General features: G+C 38.8%; 4 protein-coding genes across 7 annotated transcripts; all 4 read right to left on the reverse strand.

Moving 5' to 3' along the window:
• Positions 1–932: 932 nt before the first annotated feature.
• Positions 933–11,847, reverse strand: LOC110057056 (uncharacterized). Of its 3 annotated transcripts, XM_089298601.1 has the most exons (3): positions 3,575–3,670; positions 3,317–3,403; positions 933–1,934 (listed from the first exon to the last, which is right to left on the reverse strand). In XM_089298601.1, exon 3 carries the CDS (start codon positions 1,859–1,861, stop codon positions 1,553–1,555), a length of 309 nt encoding a protein of 102 aa, XP_089154727.1. In that variant the 5' UTR covers positions 1,862–1,934; positions 3,317–3,403; positions 3,575–3,670; the 3' UTR covers positions 933–1,552. The 3 variants fall into 3 exon arrangements, with proteins under 3 accessions (XP_089154727.1, XP_089154731.1, XP_089154735.1); XM_089298605.1 differs by lacking the exons at positions 3,317–3,403; positions 3,575–3,670 and adding an exon at positions 11,774–11,847; XM_089298609.1 differs by lacking the exons at positions 3,317–3,403; positions 3,575–3,670 and adding an exon at positions 2,260–2,385.
• Positions 9,957–13,328, reverse strand: LOC149118577 (uncharacterized). Of its 2 annotated transcripts, none has more exons than XM_089298587.1 (2): positions 13,237–13,328; positions 9,957–11,315 (listed from the first exon to the last, which is right to left on the reverse strand). In XM_089298587.1, exon 2 carries the CDS (start codon positions 11,237–11,239, stop codon positions 10,931–10,933), a length of 309 nt encoding a protein of 102 aa, XP_089154713.1. In that variant the 5' UTR covers positions 11,240–11,315; positions 13,237–13,328; the 3' UTR covers positions 9,957–10,930. The 2 variants fall into 2 exon arrangements, with proteins under 2 accessions (XP_089154713.1, XP_089154717.1); XM_089298591.1 differs by lacking the exon at positions 13,237–13,328 and adding an exon at positions 11,839–12,314.
• Positions 13,329–15,534: 2,206 nt separating this feature from the next.
• LOC110055827 (substance-P receptor-like) lies at positions 15,535–17,076 on the reverse strand. Its single transcript, XM_020762238.2, has one exon. The coding sequence runs from the start codon at positions 16,772–16,774 to the stop codon at positions 15,761–15,763; it is 1,014 nt and encodes a 337-aa protein (XP_020617897.2). The 5' UTR covers positions 16,775–17,076; the 3' UTR covers positions 15,535–15,760.
• Positions 17,077–21,070: 3,994 nt separating this feature from the next.
• On the reverse strand, positions 21,071–22,935 carry LOC110057080 (beta-1 adrenergic receptor-like). Its single transcript, XM_020763664.2, has one exon. It carries the CDS (start codon positions 22,708–22,710, stop codon positions 21,808–21,810), a length of 903 nt encoding a protein of 300 aa, XP_020619323.2. The 5' UTR covers positions 22,711–22,935; the 3' UTR covers positions 21,071–21,807.
• Between the last annotated feature and the right edge of the window lie 4 nt (positions 22,936–22,939).

Raw genomic sequence — 22,939 nt, forward strand, 5'->3', positions numbered from 1 at the left:
GGAGCCTGCAGACATTCTAGTGATGCCGCCGTTCTAGGATACCAGCTCCTGGTATCATGATATGATTGGTTAAATCGCTGATTGTTGACATCTTTGAGATGAATATTTGACAGATCTTTGTAAAATTATACGACTCCAACGGTTCGTTACAATAGTGCATTTGCCGTCCCCTTTTAATTACGGTCTCTCGAGCTCTCGTTATTTCACAAGTGATTCTGAAGGGTACTTTATGCTCTGTCACGAGGAAGAATTTTAAGTAGAGGCTAGTGAAGTAGAGTCGTTTGGCGATGCTATAGCAATTTGTTTTAGAGGTCAAAGGCATGGTTTCCGGACTTTCCGCTGTTATCTGCTTGTCGCTTCGAAGAGTTTGACACCTCAATCATGGGATTATAATTTCTTTGGGCTCATTTCAGTATTGCAAAATATGTTTTGAGCTCTCTAAAGTAATGGCTCTGGAGGGACAAAGTTAAGTTTGAAATATTCCGTGAACATGTTGCTTACTTGCACTCTATATTATGATGCCCGGCCCAGCTATTTGATTAGCTCGATTAGAACTGTTTGCAAGTACCGAAAATGTAGCTTCTTGACAGGTCTAATTCCCTCATTGACTGATTTCAGTTGTTACAGGCTTATCATTAAGGGCGCATAGGCACATCAAAAACAAAGTCTACAGGCTCCCCTGTCCCCGCCCCGATCGCTTTGCTCTCCGAATTCTTCTGTTTCGCGCTCGCCGAAATTTTTTTCCGTCCTCACTGGGAGCCTGTTCGCAGGCTAGCCCCCTATAAAAAGATACAACCAATGCAAAGCAGCGACAAATGAAACTAGTGGCCCTCCGGATGTAGCGACGCCAAAGCTATGTGACTTGTTATTGAGGATCAATGGAAAAAACGTGATGCGATGTTTGTTTAGACAATCCTTACTCTGAAAGCGAATAAGATGTATTACTGATATAATTGTTTCTCCCTTCAAAAAGAGCTTATTCCATTCACAAAGTTTTGTTCAAACGTTTTGTCTTATTACGAGCTGTTATGCACGTCTTAACTGTCCCCGAAGAAGAGATCTCAGGAAAGTATCGATGGCTATGGTAGCAGCGGAGTCCAGACAAAGCTGAAATTAACGACAGTCCTTTTGGAAAATTATGGTAGCTTATAAAAGCAATCGACTTTTCAACGGTTCATGCCAGACACTGGTCTTGATCGCAATCATATGTTAGTGATGAAAAAGGAAATTATCTCTTGTGATGTGGTTGGTCATGTTGATTATGACTTTTGTTCAGGCATTTAGTTGCTAGCCGGGAAGCACTTTCGTGAGATCTTCCGCTCCTAAAACCTTCACAGTTGACATTGTTGTCACAATAAAGTAAAAAGAAGTTGTGGCAATTTCAAAACCGGAGAACTACGTGCGAAACTACAGAAACTGGACGTACCGAGAATGCGTTAGTACAGTACTTGAAAATTGCTTTCGTCTACACATTGGAGAGAAGTCGTTCTTCCCCTTTGGATACATCAGTATCTGAAGAACGCTTAAGGAGATTGACTGATTATTGACTGAACTAGATTACCGAGCCAAATCTTCTTATTGTTCTTTTTCTCTTCATCATCTTGTCTTCCAAACAGTTTTTAAATTTCAGAAGGTCCAGCATCAAGGCATCAATTTCTCTCTGAAGACAGCAACTTTTCTCTGTAAGCTTCTCAATCTCAAGCGCGACCTCCATCAAGCCAGGCCTGGGCAGAGGAGCTGGAAATGTTGTTCTAAGGCGTTTAAAAGCAGAATGAGGATAGTTGTGAGTGTAGGAGCCTTCATCGCTCGTGGGTGGATCAGGGTACCAAGATGGCGAGGAACTGTTGTGTTGTTTATCCATACTTAGCTCATTCGTATAATGTCAGTTCTTCTTCCTGTTCTTCTTCTTATTCACTGATTCTTGCCTCTTACTTCTGTTTAAAAGAAATTCAGATACAGTCATTTATGCATTCATTAGGAACTGTATGAAGACTACCGAATTTTCAAGCAAATTTTCGTTTTCCCTTGGAGGTTTGAAAAATCGGCATTCCAATGTTGAAACCTATGGATTAAAACTTAAATTTGACTGAGCCGTACCCTTGTAAAGTAGAGCCAATTGTGTCTAATGGGTTAATAGTGCTAGCTGTGGTTTTCATCGATTTCATGTTTCTTTCATAATTGTTTCCATTCGTTACACGGCTCCATAAACTCCTAGCTTAAACCCGTACAACTGCACATAAATAATGTTGTTTTTGTTACCTTTTTATGCGTGGTTTCAGGCAGTTTTCTTATTTAACGGAAGCCTATACTAGGCCGAGGTATTCACCTTATGTTGACTCCTGAACACTAAACTTGATACAACAATGGGCAGAAGAAGATTCCGCTTTTTTAAAAGATCATCGGAGATCCGATGCCTCAAAACTGAGCGAGACGATCTTTTAAAAGATAATAACTATGGCCCTCACGCGTGACCTCTATCGATTAAACGTGAACCATCCACACGTGCTCAATACCAAAAACATGTGACTAAAAGCGTTTTGTGAGCTACAGATCCGCCGGGCACTACAGAGACATCTCTAGTTCTTCTTGTGTGCTTCCATTTTAGTCGCTACTAAATATTCCTCGCTTCATCTCGCAATTGAAAGCTTACGCTAAGAGCCAGACAACTTACCAGCGCAAGCTGTTAATGTATAAGCATGGCCCGAATTAGGAGAATATACATTTTGATAACGGAAATAAACGTCTCAAGTGGCTCATTTTCCTTTCTTTTTCGCCTCAGTGGAAACTTCTTGGTACAAACGCTACTTTACTCCAATTAAAATCCACAAATATGATTTGTTCTCTCAATGTTTCTTATTCGCTGGAAGAACACGATCCACTTTAAAGACTTGAAAGGGAAGATTGTTCTTGATTTTTGGCTTTAAAATACATACAAATGAAGGTTTTAGCGCGCACCTCGTGGATTATTCGCCAACAGAAAGAAGCGTCCGTTTGGTAACTGTTAAATAAAACATTCTATCCGTGCGCGTTTTTATCGAGCTTTGGATCATTTTTCAGGGGTTGGGAGAACTTGAAAACGCTGTGGAAACACGCCTGCTTCTCTTGCTTCCACTCGATCCCGGAAATAGAGAAAAATATTTTATATATATAAATATTATTGCTTCGAAATTTCTCGCGCAGTATGAATAACCCAGTCTTTTTGAAGATTCACTAATTTCCCTTTTAATTATTGGTTCCCTTAAAACATGTAAACTTTTGTCATCTTACAGACACATCAGCATTTTAACTCACGGTGCAAAAATTGTATGCAATTTACCTCAAGCTGTCGTGCTCCATTGGTTATGTCAAGTAGGACAGCAAGAGCTTGTATTAAACCGGGTGCAGGCTATTAAATTGTTGTCACCTGTGAACAAATTACATGACAGAGTTTGGGTATCTTACTAAGCAATACGCACTTTTGCTTTAGGAACACTGAACAGATTCGAGACAAATTAAAATAAAAGCAACCCGCAGTAAGAATAGGTACAGTGACAGCACATAATAGCAAGAGCTACTCTCACCTTTTTCTACTTACCGAAGTGGAGAATAAAATTTGAACTTGCAGTAAGCTTCTTCACTACATAACGGCACTGACCGTGTAACCCTAAATTGTATGTACTCGCTTGAAAGGAGACTTAAATGTCTTCTCGGCATTTTTTTTTGTTAAGAAACATGGTCTTCACGTTGAAAACGTGAATCTGCTAGCCGCACGTGGTAATTGTTTGGACACGTTTTCTCTTAGCTAAATAACTGTACAGATATCGCGATCTTAGAGTAAAATGACAGAGGTCAATTTTCGTTTTTGTTTACTGGCAGATAAGAGCATTCGAATACCTCTTCCAAGTCCTCGCAATCAGTCGTAGTACTCTCGGTCACGAAATGGGAATAGTCAAGACATTGCGGAAACAAACAATTACATTCAAACCCACACGGTGGATTCACAAACTGTTTTGGAATGATAAACATCTTGGTATTTTTTTAGGTTTTGCTACAAAAAAACCTGTTCGGCGATTTTCCACGACCGAGTATCACTTGGTCTGGTGGATACTGTGACGTCAAACAATCTATATTTAGACACGCTAGATCGAAAAAAGCAGAGGTGTCGTTGGAGGTCGTTACACTCAGAGCCTTACAAGCGCTGGACGCGATAACAATTTTTGACCACTGGTAACTGCCAGAAATCAAGACTCGCCAGAAAAAACTGTGTTTATGCCAGGCTAATTACCAGTACTCCTCGCAACTGAACTCTGAACTCGTGATCACCAACTTTGCTTTCCATCGACTAATGGATTGATGTTCTCGCGATCGAAACAGCAGCTTTGTGAGTGATATCGACGACCACACCCGTTAGTTAGCACCCTTGATCAATAGCAAGAGTAAATGAAGAGAGTTTATCCTACATATACTAAAAGGGCGTTGCGTACGTAGATAATCCTGCCGTTTTCATTAGATGCTCAGTTCCAACCTTTTATATAGGAACATCTGTAGTGAGCTGTGGCCAATGTTTCTCCAATTTCAGACTATTAGAAGCTGAACTAAAATATCCATAGTTGGGTTTTCCAATTTGGAAAAAAGGTTGATGTTGCAATGAGTCAATCCGAAACGCATTCAAATTAAACATGTCCACTAACTTAAAAATGCTGGTTCGAGAGTTTTGGATTTCATAAAAGGTTGACCCTTTTAATGTTGTGTCGTCGTCTGTTCAACACGTAACCTCAGGTATAGTAATAACCTGGTTAAAATGCGTATGTGCGGTATATGAGAGAGTATTAAAAAAGATCAATAAGATCAGTAACTAATCAAAAACAGTTAGATAAGTATCTGATATTAAGATCACTGAAAGGAAACTGATTTTGCTATCCCTCGCGGTTGGTTCCAGATTCGTCTTCCAACTTGATAATGGCTTTGCTTCAGAGGCCATGGCTCTTGTTGTTGTCCCTGGTGCTCGTTGCCGGTGAAGAACCTGAAATTATTGTACTTAAAGGTTAAAAAAAAGTTTCTATAATATATGAACTACGGCTATAACGAAAGGAAGTGCAATGGTTAGAGCGTAGTTCCAGGTTAGAATTAAAGCTTGATTGTGTAGTCACCTTGGGCAAGACACTTTGCACTCATTACATAAAGCTCTCACAGTGCCTCTCTCGATCCGCCCAGGAGTAGAAATGGATATCATGTGAATTGTTGAGGTAACATGAGAAAAATTACAAGTTTAACTTGTACGCTGGACTAGCATTCCATTCAGGGTTAGAAGAAATACTTCTTATGGCTTCATGCTAGAGAAACTAGAGATGACCTCTGGCTCGGGATTTCCTTTTTACAATTATTCTTCAACCTTAAAACAGCAATTCATTGCAACTGAACAAAACCTAGTACACGTAATGCGAAAAAACAATGACGTCTTTCAGTTTCTCAACAGAATATGGCCTCTTGTGAAATGTCCGCTAGAGCCGTTATTTTTCAGATAGTGTCTGTCTTCATTTTAGCTTCCTCACCAGTCAATTTAACCGGTCGTATTAACGGGGTAGTTTTATAAAGAAAATAAGGACTGAGCACCCCAAAAGGTGGTTTTTGGTCGTAATAAAAGGGTGGTCGGATTAACGAGGTTTTCAGATAAAGGAATTTGTGGGCTTTTGCTCGGGCCATAAAAAAGTGGTCATAATAAAGAAGTGGCCGTAAGGCGGGGTTCCACTGTACATCTTGAAGCTTTTCATATTATGGGACAGTTTTTTTCTCATTTTGAATCTTTCCCTTTTTTCCTTCCCTCCACACCTCCACCCTGACTCTCCCCTATCAGTTTTTTTCCCTCCCTCACTTGTAGAGACTTCACATAAAAAAACGCAAAGTTTTGAAAGCAAGAATTCTCCCAACTCGGTTTGTGGTGTCGGAGGTTACATTAAAATGGAAGGAGATCTTTAAAGAATAATCTCAGTAGAGGAGAAAGCGCTGAAGAGGTAATAACAACTCTCAGTAAACAATACTGGCTAACAGTGAGGAACTTAATTATTTATGGCGCAACATTGATGATGTAAATTCCTTCTGAACATTTTGACATTTTCATCAGGGGAACGTTTTCTGGTATTAGTTTCAGTGTATGCTACTAAGCGAACTAGTTTCAATCGAGTATTGTAAAACTAGAAGCCACGATATTTGCAATGGCCAGTCTTAGGTGACGTAAGCAACGCAATCAACCAATCAGAATTCAAAGTAAATTCAGGTAACCCGTCCCAAGAGCGGGGAAAATGACTGAGACTAAATCATGTTTGGTTTTGCTCCTCATTGGTTGAATAGAACGGTTTTCAATCGAGTGTCGAAAAACCAAAACCAAAACCAAACCAAAGTAATTGCCCGATTACTTTCGATACTCAGCCCTTCGTAGGAAAACAATAGGTCCGCAATGCAAACATGTGTCTAGTCCAGGATGGATACTGAGAATTGATATTTTACATGCAGATATTGTTGTGTCCTGAGAAATTTCTTGTGATTAATGTAATTGTGGGTTCTAAACATATCTTTGTATTCTGCTATTTTGTAATTCCTAATATTGGGTTGAAAACTCTAAAAGTATTGTAGTGTTGTTTGCCCCATGCAGGCGTAAGAAACGGTTTTATCAATAATAGCACAAGCTCATTGATAATTTTTTTATGAGAAGTGGAGTATCAGGTGTTTCTTTCTGCCACTTTAATACTTCGCTGCTTTTTCATTTCGTTGTTATTTTGCCTCACCCTCACTAATTTTTCCTGAGTACCATAGCACGAATGTGTCCCAAAATTAACTAACATATATACTACGAGAAACAGGTATGTCAGGATAATTTTTAATGCAAAGGAGAGTAACAGGTGTTTCTTTCTGCCACTTTTATACTTTGTTGCCTTTTTATTTCGTCATTATTGCCCCTGACCCTTACTAACTTTTCCTGGGTGCCATAGCATGAATATGTCCCAAAATGAACTAACACACATATGGAAACAGGTATGTCAGAAAGAATGGTGAAGCACCAGCATTAGGAAACACAGGGAGGAATACCAACAACGAGGTTCACCTCGCATTCACACGCTTATGTGGTTAGAAAATGCACCAATATTTGGAGTTGATGGTAATGTTATTGTTACAGAGTTTATTGATAACATCATTGCTGTCAATTGCCAGTTAATGACCCGGAACTGCAAAAGCTGGTTAACAGACAGATTCACAGGCATTCTCATACCTGTAGAAAGAAAACAAAGAATGAATGTCGATTTAATTACCCAAAACCACCTATGAGGGCAACTGAAATACTTTATCCTTTAGAGAGTAATACACCTCGACACAACCTAAAACAGCACAAAGACACTTGGAAAACTATTAAAAAATGATTATATTAAATGATTTGAAAGATGGTGAGTGTACATGTATAATATTTGAGGAACTGCTTCTGAAGTAAAAACTTACTGAAAGTAACTATAAATTGGCTATAAAATCAGCATCTAACTCTCCAACCATATTTTTAACGTGACAACCAAATGAATTAAGGATCATTAATTATAATGTTTCTTGTCTTAAGGCATGGAGAGCAAACACGGATATCCAGTTTGTCCTAGATGGGGCCGAGATCGATCTAAAACTGGAAAGTAAAGACAAAGTAACGAGAAAATCTGCGATAAATGATTATGAAGGAGGAGGCATCAAAATGGTTGATATTGAGAGCATGATTAAATCTCTCCGTCTCGCCTGGCTGAAAAGAATCTTGGCGATAATTTTGGCGCATGGAAAAATTATTTAGAATATCTTCTAAAAGAAACAGGTGGTCTGGTTCTTTTTAATCAGAATTGCAACTATAACGTCAAAGACTTAACTATCAGTTCTCAATTCTACATGGAGTTACTGAAATGGTGTTCTGAATTTCGGAAAGATAATGCGGTTGAAACTAATTGGCTTTACCGAATTTGGAATAACCAGGAAATAAGAATAAACAACAAACCAGTCTTTTATAAAAGGTACTTTAATTATGGAATTCAGACAGTGAGAGACTTGCGTTTCGATCTTAACAACATTGATTCTTATGAGCTAATCGCAAAACACATACAGAAGACGAACTTTCTGGAATGGACTGGTCTTCGTCACTCTGTACCGTTCGATTTAAGGAATGCTTATCATAATCTAGATCATACAGCCCTAAATTCATCTTTCAAAATTGACTGCGGCCTTTTTGATGTAACTAAAAAAAAAATCAAAAGACTATTACTCTCTTTTTGTCCGTAAAAAGGCTTGCTTTCCTAATAACGCGAGAAAATTAAAGTGTGAATTTAATTTAACTGATGAGGCAGTGAAAAAAGTTTTTTCTCTTCCCCATTCGGTTGCTTTTGAGCCATATGTCAAGGCCTTTCAGTTCAAAATATTGAACTCTATACTTCCAAATTACACAAAATCGGGTACATTGCAGATTATCTATATTCTTTCTGCAAACGTGAATCAGAAACAATGCAGCATTTCTTTTATGATTGCTCTTATTCAATTTCTTTCTGGAAAGATTTCGAAGTATATTACTTATCTTTGACAAAACGGCAGATACACCTTAATTTGAAGGATATATTAATCGGTCTTTTAACACCAGAACTTCCCTTACTTAATTATCTGTTACTTATAGGAAAAATTTATTTATGGGCGTGTAGAAGGAATAAAGAACTTCCAAGTATACGAGGTTTTAAATCAAAAGTCAAATTAAAGTATGAGACTGAAAAATACATCTGTACAAAAAATAATAATTTAGATATGTTTAGGAAGAAGTGGGCAATATAAACACTAGAAGTAGTTGAATAACTTAGAATATGTCAGGCTCAAATAGGTGTGACTTTGCTATGTAAACTTGTTCGTAGTGTGTGTACGTGAGCGAGTCTGAATTAGTTGTGTTAAACCGTAAGTCCTGTTTATTATGTATAGTAAAGTAGTAAAGTATTGTAACGAAAGTCGTGTAAATAGTTTTGTGCATTGCAATAAAAAAAAAAAGATCTAAAACTGGAAAGCATCTTTTAAAGCATTTCAGTACTTCACATTGACGACTACTTCGAAAGCCGTGGCTCTCTTAAGAAAAACGCAATAAAGGTCAATAAAAGATAGAAAGCACTGGTTTACTCATTACAGTACCCTCTTTCCGACTCCTTCTGCGAAACAGCGTGAAAGCAAAATATGTCTTGACCTCTCTCTTTGCGAGGACTTCGTCTCAGAACCACTGTGTCTTGAATGGAAGGTAATGTTCGTAACGACGCTAATCTCGGATTTAGTGACGCAAAACAAACCCCCTAAGGCAAAAATATTCACCCCTTTTCTTCTCGAACACTTCACATCAAAACCATACTGCTCAGACTTTCAAATGACGCTAATTTTCGTAATACGAAGATTTTGCGACGCCAATGTTCGTCGCAAGAGGATTGGTCCAAATATTTGCTTTGACTTCTCGGGCACCCGCCCGAGCAGACTGACGAGTAACAGCGACATATCGATTGGTTACGCATTTTCACTTGCGGATTCGTGAAAAGAACAAGTTACCATGGCAATACGCTTTGCATTGAGGTGCAACTGGACCAATCAGGATCTATTTCGCATCAAGCTAGCGACCAAAGAGCCATTATCCTGGACGCAATACCGAAGTGCGGTCACGTGCATGCAACGCAGCGTGTGATTGGTTATTATCCCGGATACTCAGATTACCTCCCTGGAACAGTATTTAGACGGAATACAGGCTGCGTGTAATCAGCTTACCATGTTCAGTTTGACATGGGACAACAGCGCGAGCAAGATTTTAATGACATTCGAATTCTACCGCCACCTGTACATTTCTATTCTTTCTCTGAAGTGGATCTTTAGCGTGGCTCTTAGAAAAATTTACTTGGGCGGGAGACAAAAGGATGATAACTAAGCAAAAGACAATAATATTACAACAGTTTTTAAAGAACGAATGAAGTTTATTTTGGTGTAAAGATAACTTACACCTAAGTCGTAGTCCTTAATACCCTAAATAACATTGTAATTTCAAGTTCCATTTTCAGTCTTCTGAACTTAAACGGGGGTAAATTAAGACTTAATGTATTACGAGGTTAAAAAGCTCATTCCTATACTCTTCCGTCTGCACTTGTGTTATTCTGAAGGAATCTGATTCACTACGAACACAAGTAAACACTACCCTCCCCCCTCCCTATAAAAAGATACAACCGCTACTGATGTAGCGACGCCAAAGCTGTGACTTGTTATTGAGGAACAATGAAAAAAAACTGATGCGATGTTTGTTCTAGATAATCCTTACTCTGAAAACGATTAAGAAGTATTAAAGACATAATTGTTTCTCCCGTCAAAAAGAGCTTTTTCCTTTCGCAACGTTTTCTTCAAACTTTTTGTTTTATTACGAGCTCTTAGGCACGTCTTAACTGTCCCGGAAGAAGAGATCTCCGGAAAGTATCGATGGCGATGGTAGCAGCGGAGTCCAGACAAAACCGAAAATAACGAGAGTCCTTTTGGAATATTACGGTAGTTTATAAAAGGAATCGATATTTCAACGTTCATGGCAGACAATGGTCTTGATGATAGTCATATGTTATCCTTAAAATGTAACTCATGTCGATTATAACTTTCCTTCAAGCATTTAGTTAGGAGTCGAGAAGTATTTTCGTGAGATCTTCCGCTCCTAACACCTTCACAGTTGATCTAATTATCACAATAAAGTAGAAAGATGTTGTGGCAATTTTAAAATCGGAGAACTAAGTGCGAAACTACTGAAACTGGTCGCACCCGCGAGAATGCGTTGGTACAACACTAGAAAATTGCTTTCGTCTACACATTGGAGAGACTGAAGTCGTTCTTCCCTTTTGGATACATCAGTATCTGAAGAACGCTAAAGGGGATTGACTGATTACTGACTGAACTAGATTACCGAGCCAAATCTTCTTATTGTTCTCCTTCTCTTCATCATCTTGTCTTCCAAGCAATTTTTAAATCTCAGAAGGTCCAGCATCAAGGCATCAATTTCTCTCTGAAGACAGCAACTTTTCTCTGTAAGCTTCTCAATCTCAAGCGCGACCTCCATCAAGCCAGGCCTGGGCAGAGGGACTGGAAATGTTGTTCTAAGGCGTTTAATCGAAGAATCAGGATAGCTGTGAGTGTAGGAGCCTTTATCTTTCATGGTTGGATCAGGGTACCAAGATGGCGAGGAACTGTTGTGTTGTTGATCCATACTTAGCTCACTCGTATAACGTCAGTTCCTCCTCTTGTTCTTCTTCTTCGTCTTCACTGATTCTTGCTTCTTACTTCTGTTTAAAAAAAATTCAGATACAGTCATTTATGCATTCATTAGGAACTGTATGAAGACTCCTTTAATACTGCGGAGTTCCAATTTCTCGAACCCTGGACGTTTGGAACCTCCCGATAACTCGAACCAAAAATTGTTTCCCTCCCCTTGGTCAAACACTGTAATTTCCCTCCCTGATTTCTCACAACTACCGCCTATATATTTTTCAAGCAAACTTTCGTTTCCTCTGGCGGTTCGAAAAATCGGCATTCCAATGTTGAATACTGTGGATTAAAACTTAAATTTGACTGAGCCGTACCCTTGTACAGTAGAGCCAATTGTATCTAATGGATTGATAGTGCTAGTTGGGCTTTCATCGATGTCATGTTTCTCTCAAAGTTGTTTCCATTCGTTACACGGCTCCATAAACTCCTAGCTTAAACCCGTACAACTGCACATAAATAATGTTGTTTTTGTTACCTTTTTATGCGTGGTTTAGCGGTTTTCTCATTTAACGGAAGCCTATACTGAGCTGAGATATTCACCTTATGTTGACTCCTGAAGTTCACTAGACTTGATACAACAATGGGCAGAGGAAGATTCCGCTTTCTTTAAAGATCATCCGAGATCTGACGCCTCAAAACTGAGCGAGACGATCTTCTGAAAAGATAATAACTATGGCCCTCACGCGTGACCTCTATCGATTAAACGTGAACCATCCACACGTGCTCAATACCAAAAACATGTGACTAAAAGCGTTTTGTGAGCTACAGACCAGCCAGACACTACACAGACATCTCTAGTTCTTCTTGTGTGCTTCTATTTTAGTTGCTACTAAATATTCCACGCTTCATCTCGCAATTCATGCTGAATCGTTCATTTTAAGACACCCAGTAAGAAAGCTCACGCTAAGAGCCAGACAACTTAAGCATGGCCCGAGTAAGGAGAGTTTACATTTTCATGACGGAAATGGACGTCTTGAGTGACTCATTTTCCTTTCTTTTTCGCCTCAGTGGAAACTTCTTGGTACAAACGCTCTTTTACTCCAATTAAAAACCGCAAATATGATTTGTTCTCTCAATGTTTCTTATTCGCTGGAAGAACACAATCCTCTTTAAAGACTTGAAAGGGAAGATTGTTCTTGATTTTTGCTTTAAAATACATACAAATGAAGGTTTTAGAGCGCACCTCGTGGACTATTCGCTAACAGAAAGGAGCGTCTGTTTTGTAACTGTTAAATAAAACATTTCTCTGTGCGCGTTTTTATCGAGCTTTGGATCTCTTTTCAGGGGTTGAGAGAACTTGAAAACGCTGTGAAAATACGCCTGCGCCTCTTGCTCTCAGTCGATCCCGGAAATAGAGAAAAATGTTTTATATATAAATATTATTATTGCTTCGAAATTTCTCGCGCGGTATATCTTTTGGACGATTCACTAATTCCCCTTTTAATTGTTGGTTCCCTTAAAACATCTAAACTTTTGTCATCTTACAGACAGATCAGCATTTTAACTCAGTGCAAAAAGTGTATGCAATAGATCATTTTCGATATATTAAAATTCTAGTTTGGCTCCGAGGCCTGAGGGAATAAAACAAAAGAAATCACAATGAGGTTGAGGGATGAGTAATTAATTTCTTTTGTTTCATTCCCCCAAGCCTCGGAGCCACGTTAGAATTTTAATATATCGGAAATGGCCTATCTACTTCAAGCTTTCGTGCTCCATTGGTTATGTCAAGTAGGACAGTAAGAGCTTGTATTCAGTTTAAGCCGGGTGCAGGCTATTAAATTGCTGTCGCCTGTGAACAAATTACATGACAGAATTTGGGTATCTTACTGCTTCAGGAATACTGAAGAGATTCCAGACAAATGAAAATAACAATTAAGCAACCCGCAGTAAGAATAGGTACAGTGACAGCACATAATAACACTGAAGAGTTACTCTCACCTTTTTCTACTTCCCGAAGTGGAGAATAAAATTTGAACTTGCTGTAAGCTTCTCCACTACATAACGGCACTGACCGTGTAACCTTCAATTGTATGTGCTCGCTTGAAAGGAGACCTTAAATGTATTCTCGGCCTTTTTTTTAAGAAACATGGTCTTCACGTTGAAAACGTGAATCTGCTAGCCACACGTGCTAATTGTTTGGACACGTTTTCTCTTAGCGAAGTAGTTGTACAGTTATCGCGACCGCTGAGAGTGAAATGACAGAGGTCAATTTTCGTTTTTGTTTACTGGTACTAAAGAGCATTTGAATACCCCTTACAAGTCCTCTCATTCAATCCTAGTGCTCGCGGTAGATAGTCAAGACATTGCGGAAAATAACAATTAAATTCAAACCCACACGGTGGATTCACAAACTGTTTTGGAATGATAAACATCTTATATTTTTTAGTTTCTGCTCCAAAAAACCTATTCCACGACTGATCACAGCCGAGTGTAACTGGGTCTAATGGATACTGTGACGTCAAACGATCTATATTTCCATACGTTAGATCGGAAATGATACGCTCGGAACCTTCAGTTACAAGCGCTTAATTGACGCGATACCATTTTATGTTCACGGCTGGAACTGCCAGAAACCAAGACTCGTCAGAGGAAAAACTGTGTATATACCAGGCTAATTACCAGTGCTCCTCGCAACTGAACCCTGAACTCATGATCACCAACTCAGCTTTCCATCGACCAATGGATTCATATTCTCCCGATCGCAACAGCTAACAGCTTTGTTAGTGATATCGACGACAACACCCGTGAGTTAGCACTCTTGATCAAAAGCAAGAGAGAATGAAGAGAGTTTATCCAGCATTTAGCAAACGGGCGTTGAAAGAGGGTCTGGATGGGGTTAACAGAACCCTGAAAACTGGTAAAAAATTTTTTCATAATTTTAACTGTCAGCTGAGAATTCGAAATGACGTATTTGGAACCTCGATATAACGAAGGGCAAAGGGACTGGTAAAATATGTTCGCTATAACGAGGTTTGGTTGTTTCGAGGTTCTTTTCCATACATTTTACTATTGCTGGGGCGAAGAATATCATTCGTTTTAACGAGAACTTCGTCATATAGAGGTTCGTTAAGTCGAGGTCCCACTGTAGCAGAGAACTGAGACCAGCAAAACTCCTGATTTGAACAAAATGCAAAAGGCGCTGCGAAAAAGTTTGAAAAATACCCATCCAAAAAGTAAGAATATATTGTTCTCTTACTTTTGACGAGTGAACGAAGAAACACACATTTATTCTAAAGGGCTTGTAATTCTTGAAAATAAGCAAGTGTTTTAATTTGGTCTTAGCTAAGCTTACCGTTGATACTCATGTTTGGTTTCAAATTAGATCTTAAAAATCACCTTCTTTCAGACCATATTGTTTGTTTTTTGTTTTTGTTTCTTACTTAAAGAATTCTCCGTCAGACGTTTTATAGTGCAATTAGATGTGTCATTGAAAAGTCATCTAAAATTGCTACATGTGCATTTTTTTCAAGGTTCCATCGCTGTGTCTGGAAGTCGTCCACGTAATGGTGACTTTCTCTCGTCTTTCCGATGTTTCGGAGAAAAACTTAGAAATATCACTGGCTAATTAAATTCCCAGAAACACTAAAGAAAGGAAATAACCATTGTGCGATTCTAAAACGTCAAAACGGTTGAACGTACTGATGAGCGTGTGTAAACAACTGTGTGTCAAACGACAATTCAATTAGCAGTTGATTTTGCCAGCGCGTGAAGTTTAATACTGCTTTAAAGTATGTAGAGAAATATTTGGAAATCTTTATTTGAAAGAACTTATTCGAAGTTCTTCTGAAGCAAGTTGAGGCTGAAGGCCGAATCACTTGGCGATCACCTCAGAGAAATCGAGAGCGAGTAACCTAATAGGCCAATTTCGATTTATTAAAACTCTAATTTGGCTGTGAGGCATAGAGGAAGAAAACAAAAGAATTATTTATCATCCCTCAAACTCGACGTGATTTCTTTGTTTAACTAGTTTAACTCCTCTCAGGCTCAGCCAGTTTTAGTAGAACTACAGTTCTTCAAAATGCTTGACATGGTTCTTTTGTTTAACCCAAAGTGTGGCTCGCGGCTGTTTTTAATGCTTTTTTTTCTGACTAAATCTTATCTGTCGCCTTGTATAGGTAATCATACGGTTTCCAGTTCAATTTGAAATTAATTTGCACCAGTGAGCTTTTTGAAAAACTCTTCAGTCAATCATAATCCAGACTTACGATGTGTAATTTGCAGTGGTGTTAGACCTTTTGCACTGCGTTACACTTTTTGCACTGTGTTACACTTGAACTGCACTGCTCTCAGCCAATCAGAATCGAGTAAGTTTTTCATTTATATTATTAATAAGGAAAATACACGCTTCAGACTATCTCCTTGTCTGGCCTCGATCTTTCTTTTCCCGGGTAGTCAGTTGAGAGAGCTAACAATAGCGGCCTTTGGTTTGCCTCTGCAATCATTCCGTTTAGTTTTGACATGGTTAATTCTGCCACCTATTACAGGTGTAACAGCAAGATAACAATATGCTTCGAAATCCTTTGCGGATATCCTTGTTGAACGCCACGTACAAGCAGGGGTTTATCGCTGACGTAGCATGGCTGAGGAAAAGACCAATTGATCCGATGCTAAATCCACCTTGTGGAATTCCACACAAGTATTCTTCAGTTTGAAAAAAATAAAGAAAAAGAGAAATGTGTAATGGAAGCCAGCACAGTGCAAACACTACCACCACAATGATCAACATCTGAAGAACTTTTTTCCTCGCGTCAATCTCTCCGGCCCTGTTTGAACGACAGGCGATGGGTACAGGCCGAATCCAGATCTTGTACACGACGCACGAGTAAAACACGCAAATGATAAGTAATGGTAAAGCGTATAGCACCACAAACATAATTACCGTATAGACTTTGGCAGCTGTCTCCTGGTCAAATAAAGGTGACCAGTCTTCATAACAGTAGATAACTCCGTTTATTTTCTGGATCCTCATGGCGTACAGCAGCGGGGACACAGACAAGAATGATGCCAGCCAAATGGCAAGAATCATGAATTTCGCGATTTTTATGGTTATGATCTTCTTGAGAGGGAATGCAACCAGACAAAAACGCTCAAATGCTGTCAATGTTAAAATTGAACACGAAACGGTTGAGTCGGAAATGAAACTTGCCGACTTACACACGATAACACCCACTACCCCATCAAACCAGTGATATCTTCCTGTTATCTGCCTGGTCAGTCTTCCAGGCATGTTGCAGACGGTAACCAAGATATCTGCGGCGGCCATGTTTATGATCAGGCGATACGTTATGGTATTGAATCGACTGTTCCTTTTCACGGTGCATATCAGTAGAAGATTGCCAATAATGGACGCCAAAATGATAACTGTGTACCCAATAATATTGATGACTTTTTCCACGGAGTTCTCCATTTCGGCTTCACAAGAATCGTTGGACATATTTCTCGGGACGCTCCCAGTATTGTTTCCAGTGTTGTTCATTGTATTTCCATGTCCTTTCGTCAAACAGTCTAAACCAGTTTCAGAAACGCAACGTTACTGATACCCAGGCATTTAATACGCTTCCAACGCTATGCTTGTCTGCTCTGGCGTAAACATAAAAGGTAAGAGAAAGGACTGCCAGTAAAACATGGACCAATTAAATTAAAAATGCACTGCATACAATATCGCATGTATTTCTTCTTGGAAGCTCTTTCTTCCTGTCCTACTCAGCATATTTCAGTGACAAACTGACATACCTAGTTATATTTTTTAATACTTCAATTGGCATGGCCCAAGAACGTAGTCTCTGCCGTGTTCAAAGTAAGAGCTCCCTGCTTGCGAGATATTAACGAATGTAATTAAAAGAACAGGAAACTGGCAGATATATCCAAATATCGTAAATTTTTAATAACTCTAAACGTATTGTTTGAAAAACCTTGATATTTGTGTAGAATTTCTTTCTGGCCTCTTTAGTGTACGCCAATTAGTACCAGCAGACAATGCAGCAAAGTGACTATGGTAATAGGACAATGAAAGCTGTCTAGGTTGTTGTTAGCGTGCATAACAAGGTTTTTCTCACTAAGGTCGTCATTTCGACAAAATATATATCGAGAATTTGATTGGCACTCTGCTCAATGTTTCCCGTTGCCTTGACGTTCTACTTAATATTGCAACTGTTTCTTTCAGTGTTCTGCTTATTTCTCTTGATTATCTTTGTACTGTTCAGGAGCCGCTTAGTCGTGAATCTGGTTTTTAACATAAATTACGCCAATAACAAGGCTTGATAATTTATTCACTGAAAAAAACAAAGCGCGGAACACCTACCGAGAACACTGTCTAGCTGTCTTTTATTCCACGTACCGTGGAACTTCAATATAGGGGCCACGAGGCTGCGTTATTATTCCAATAATCACACTGCGACTTAGAAGGAAACTTGTAATTAAGTTGCATGGAAAAGAAAATAATTTACCACGGTGAACATTTTAGGTGAAATTGCTTACCTTACTGTATACGTGACCGGCTCGCGCGAGTTGATCGTTTTCTTAAGACTTTAGAAGACAAATGTACAATTAGTACTTCATGTTAAAAAGACAATTAAGTCGCTCTTCTTGGAAACTAATGAGAAATTTGGAATTTCTATATCTGTTTTCAACAAAATAAGCCTTGCCAATCCACCGCTAAGTTAGTTGTGGTCCAGTGAGGCTGACTACAGAAACTTTGTAATTTCGGCGTCATCTCCTTAACTATGTTTTCGATGTCATTTCTGATCATTTGGGTCATCTGTATTCTTTGTGCTTGTTATTCATCAGCCTATTGCAGACGTATTGAATTTATATTTCAACTTTACATTTCGGGCACGATGGTTAATTGCGATCAAAGCTTTAAATATACAGTGACTGATTTCGAATCATGTCGAAATTTTTGGTCCAACGTTGACATAATTTTTGTAAGCCTCCTATTCCGCCAAATACAAGGAATAGATTTTCTTTACAATTTCCAGACGTTGCCACTGACTTTTATCTGCAGACCGCAAACATTGCTGCTAATTTGCCAAATAATTCCAACCTTTTATATTTTACACTAAATTAAACATTTTTAACATCGAAGTAGATTAACGATTTGAGTTCTTGTAATAAATTGAGTCATAGTATTCCATTTAAAAGAGTTTAAATATCCACATGGAAATTTCAACGAACTGGATTTTTAAACCCTCCATACAAAACAGTCCCCTATTGTAGTATTTTGTCATTCGATTATAACAGTTTTCACAGTTAACAATTTGTGTACATGAAGAAGGATTATTCGAAGCCAAACACAAGCAGCACATCGGGGACGACTATGACAGTATTATTTTGGATCATTGGACGATGCAATTCAAGGGTAAGTTTTTTTTGGGCGTTTTTATTTTTATTTTATGTTAGTTTTCTATATTTAAGGGTGTTTTTAACAAAACAACTATTTCACTTGTGCTTGTTGGATATGAAATGATTATAGCCAACTCGGCCCGCCCGTGGAATTACATCGCGTTTACACCAGGCCAAACATGTTCAGTCTGATCACGTATGAAACATGTTTCACTACGAAGTGCTCACAGTGGCGGATCCAGACCTTGAGCTAAGGGGAGCCCAGTTGTTTTTTGCTTGCCCTGCCGGCTTTTCTTCCTTCTGCAACGTTTTTTACCCAAAATAAAGGGGGGGGGGGGGCGGGGGGGGGTGACCCACTGGGCCCCTCCCCTAGATCCGCCACTGGTTCACATCCGGTGGTAAATTACACGAATCATAATCGAAACATGTTCATTCTGAGCATGCCTTGAAACTATACCTCACAAGATAGTCTTGATCTAAGTCAGATAAAACATTGTAAAACGTTTCAGCCAAAAGCGCAGGAAAGCAAGGGTCCAAAGTGTTCGTTATGTGCGATTAAACCACTGAATGAATGTAATAGCAAGTTCAAGCTCCTACACAATAACTACTGAGATTCTCGTGCTCTCATTGGTTAACGTTTTACTGTCAGTAAGAGGACAGACACGAACAATCGCCAATCCTCCGTAGGAAAAACGATGGCAACTGGTACATTTACCCATAGTTCTTAGCGCACGAAAACCTTAACAACGTTCATAAAAACGCACAGAAACGTTATAAAATCTTCAAATCTAGGCTACTCAATGTGCTTAGTACTGGGACAAATATTGTAAAAAAAAGGGCTTTCTTTGTGCCTTATAGGCTGTGTTAGGTTCGCAAGGCAGGTAAAATGTACAGCCGCCATCTTTTTTCCTACGGTGGATTAAGGTTAGTTGTAGAAATTCTGTTTTGGCATTTGAGCTTTTACTTAGCGGGAACCTACGCATGATCGTTTTGGTTTTTTGGTCTATAGTAAAAAAAAAAAAATATTACTAGTCTGAAAAATTTGAAAACGGTGTTTTCACTCTGAAAATGCATCAGATGATTTCCGTCCACACTATACGCCGGAGAAATTTGAAAACGCAGCAATCTCCGGCCCGGTCATTTTGGATTTGAGTTTGAGGAAAACTCGGGAAGCAAAATCACATGGTTATCGTGACGTCGTCGAAAAGCTCCGTTTCCAAAATGCTTTCCGTCTACACGGAATTAAAGCTACGTTTTCAAATTTCGCCGGCGTAGTGTGAACGGGGCACAAGCGCCTTTGGAGATATTAACAAATGCCTACTTTCAATCATCGAAATTGCCTTCGAGTCAATTACAACATTCCTTTATCTCACGTTTTAGATGCATTTATTGCACTTTATCGTTATCGAACTGATATTAAAAGAAACCAGGATGATTATTTTCCCGTCCTATCTGCAGTTCTACAGTTTCATACTGGGAGTTAGTTCTTTTAAGTGTATTTAAATATGAAGTCTTTCAAATTCAAGTTTTAATGATTTTTTTTAATAAAAAAGTTATCAGTTTCTTGTTCGCACTTTTATTTGGGCATCTGCTAATATGATTTCTGACGTCCAAAACCCGTCCATCTAAATCGTGAGCATAAGAATTACCACTGAATTTGCGTGAAAATACTTTTCTTTTCTTTTTTTTTCATACTGAATTTTAGAGGAAGAAGTCTTCAACCGAATTTTAACTAAACTCAAATCCACTCAATTGGAGTTGAATATCTTTTCTTTATTGAGCCCGGTCACAGTTCAAAAAAATTTATTTCAGTTTTGTAAGCGGAACGATGTGTAATTTTCGTGTGTTATGCAAATATCTCATTGTTTAGCAGGGGCTGCGTTTTTAAATTGTAATAATACAGCAACCATAAATATTCGCTTCTGATTGGTTGGATGGCTGAACAATTACATTCTAATTTGAGCAAGGGAGTCAGCTCTTGATAATGAAAGGGAACATGTTCGATAAGATTTTCAGGTTTCCCGTTTCAGACCAACGAGAAATAAAGTTGAAATACTGAAATATTTCACCACGACGTGGCTTCTTTTTAGCAACCCTCTAAGATAAAAAGACGTCCGTTTCTCTGATAAAAGGTTGTATTTACAGTTGCCTTATTATCAAAGGGAAATCGATCATTTTCCTCGAAACAATTAGGGATAAATTGTACTTGTGAACAGATCAGACGTTTCATAATTTCCACAACAAACAGACCGATTTCCAATACCAATCCAGCCAGAAAGTGGCTCTTTAGCGAAATATTGCAGGTACGAAAGATAAACACAATTCAAATGCTGAATTTAACAGCCAGTGCACAAGATAAGAATAGAGTTTCTTATTGTCCAATCAGATGGAAGTCAACCCATTTGGTCTCTGTATAAGCGAGTGCAGTACATCTGTTTGTCTATTATCCGTCAAGGCGTTTGTGCAAACTGAGCTAACGTGTCAAAGTGTGTAAGTTTTTTTTTATGAATAATAAATCAGAAGGCCAGGCGAGACACGCGCAACACTTGTACCATCCTATATCCTGCAAAGGTGTGCAACACATGTTGAGTTTAAATGCTGCTTTAATGGAGCTCAGTCACGGTATTTTGAGTTATTTTGGCGACATACAAAATTACCTTTAAATGGTAGGAAACCTGAAAATAACAGTTTAATAAGATAGAAAAACACCAAAGAGATGATGATAAACATAAACTGAAGGAACAAGGTTGGCTAAGGATGGAGAAGATTAACACGGATTACAAACGACGAATTTGAAAAGTCTTGTATTTTTAAATTATCACGATGTCTCGTATTTCAAATTATTATATTTTAGTCTAGGGCCCCTCTGGATATCAGCCTCGTCGCTGAATGGGCTACCCTGGCTAAATAAAGTTTACCTTTACCTTTACCTTTAAAATTGAGGCTAAACTTTTCAATATGCGCAAGCGTGACGTAGCTCGTTTAAGAGCCCTTAAGCAATGTTTTTGCTAATGATGAACTTAAGCTTTACTCCAAACTTTAGACAAGTTGGCTCCAAATAAATTAACACAGCCACTTTCCCTGGCAAAGAGAAAATTAAGAAAAAATTACAGTTGTTTTAGGATCCTTATATTTTATTTTGACTTCCAATGACCCCACAAACTGTGATTAATGGCAAGTAATGGCTCTATTAACGGCCTTTCTAAATTCCCGACTTCGCATGCAATAAATAAACGGGTTAAAAGCCGAGTTGCTGAATTCTGCCAACGCTCCCCAAAACCAATATCCATTCATTCTTGTTTTCTGACAAAGATCAGAGGTAAAGAATTGAACAAGGGAAATCACTAAACTTGGGCTCCAACAGATTGTAAACACACCAACGATAATTCCAATTGTACATGCTGCTTTACGGTTCTTGACTTGTACAATAACTTCATCTGAATTAAAAGTCTCCTGCAACGAAATTCTTCTGATTTGCATCCGAGCCGCCTTGAAGATGAAATAGTAACAGATTGAGATGAGTGTTATAGGTGTAATAACCGTGATCACTGTCGCCGCAAGCCAGAGTTTGGGCAACTGAAGAGGATCTGTGACGAAAAGTCGCAAAGAAGCAAACAAGATCGAAAACATCCAGATGAAAACGATTATGATTCTCACGCGCTTCCAAGTCATTATTTCATGGTAACGCATTCTTGTAACAGCGATATACCGATCCATGCTAACTGCAGATAAGCTGAAGGTAGTTGCCACGATGGTTTGCATCGTCAAGACCTCTATACCAGTCGATAGTTTGTCGTCGCTTTTCCAGATATTCAAGATGCTCTTTGCAACCCACAAAGGGTTCATCAACAATCCGACTGAGAAGTCCGCCAAACTCATCGATGCAATAAACGCATTTGACACGGTCCTCTGGGTTGGAACTTTGTAAATAGCTGCTAAAATGAGTGCGTTTCCAAAAACAGAAAACAACCCCAGGATTATATTCATCGTAGATGAAACCACAATTTCTGAGCTGGTGAGCGCTCCAGAACAATCAGTGGCTAAATCCACTGGTGTTGCCCCAATATTCATATTTTGTACACTGACCTGAACACAAGCTGAAGCTTTCAATTCCTCTACTTGCTTCGCCTTTTTTCTGGGGCGTTTTGTCAGCTAAACGGGAAAATAAGTAGTGCGCACGCGGAACACTATGACTGTTAATTAGCAGTAGACCACAAAATCGTCGAACAGATCCTGTTTCTCACAATTGAACTGCATTATCATGCATCTTAACTAATGACCGACACTTGAGGGTCTCGAC

This window comes from Orbicella faveolata, unplaced genomic scaffold (assembly GCF_042242905.1).
Source record: "Orbicella faveolata isolate gen_17 unplaced genomic scaffold, um_ofav_v1 contig_1, whole genome shotgun sequence".
NCBI lineage: Eukaryota > Metazoa > Cnidaria > Anthozoa > Scleractinia > Merulinidae > Orbicella > Orbicella faveolata.

Coding starts and splice junctions, on each gene's coding strand:
- LOC110057056 (XM_089298605.1), bottom strand. CDS start 1,861: ATGGATAAACAACACAACAGTTCCTCGCCATCTTGGTACCCTGATCCA.
- LOC149118577 (XM_089298587.1), bottom strand. CDS start 11,239: ATGGATCAACAACACAACAGTTCCTCGCCATCTTGGTACCCTGATCCA.
- LOC110055827 (XM_020762238.2), bottom strand. CDS start 16,774: ATGAACAACACTGGAAACAATACTGGGAGCGTCCCGAGAAATATGTCC.
- LOC110057080 (XM_020763664.2), bottom strand. CDS start 22,710: ATGAATATTGGGGCAACACCAGTGGATTTAGCCACTGATTGTTCTGGA.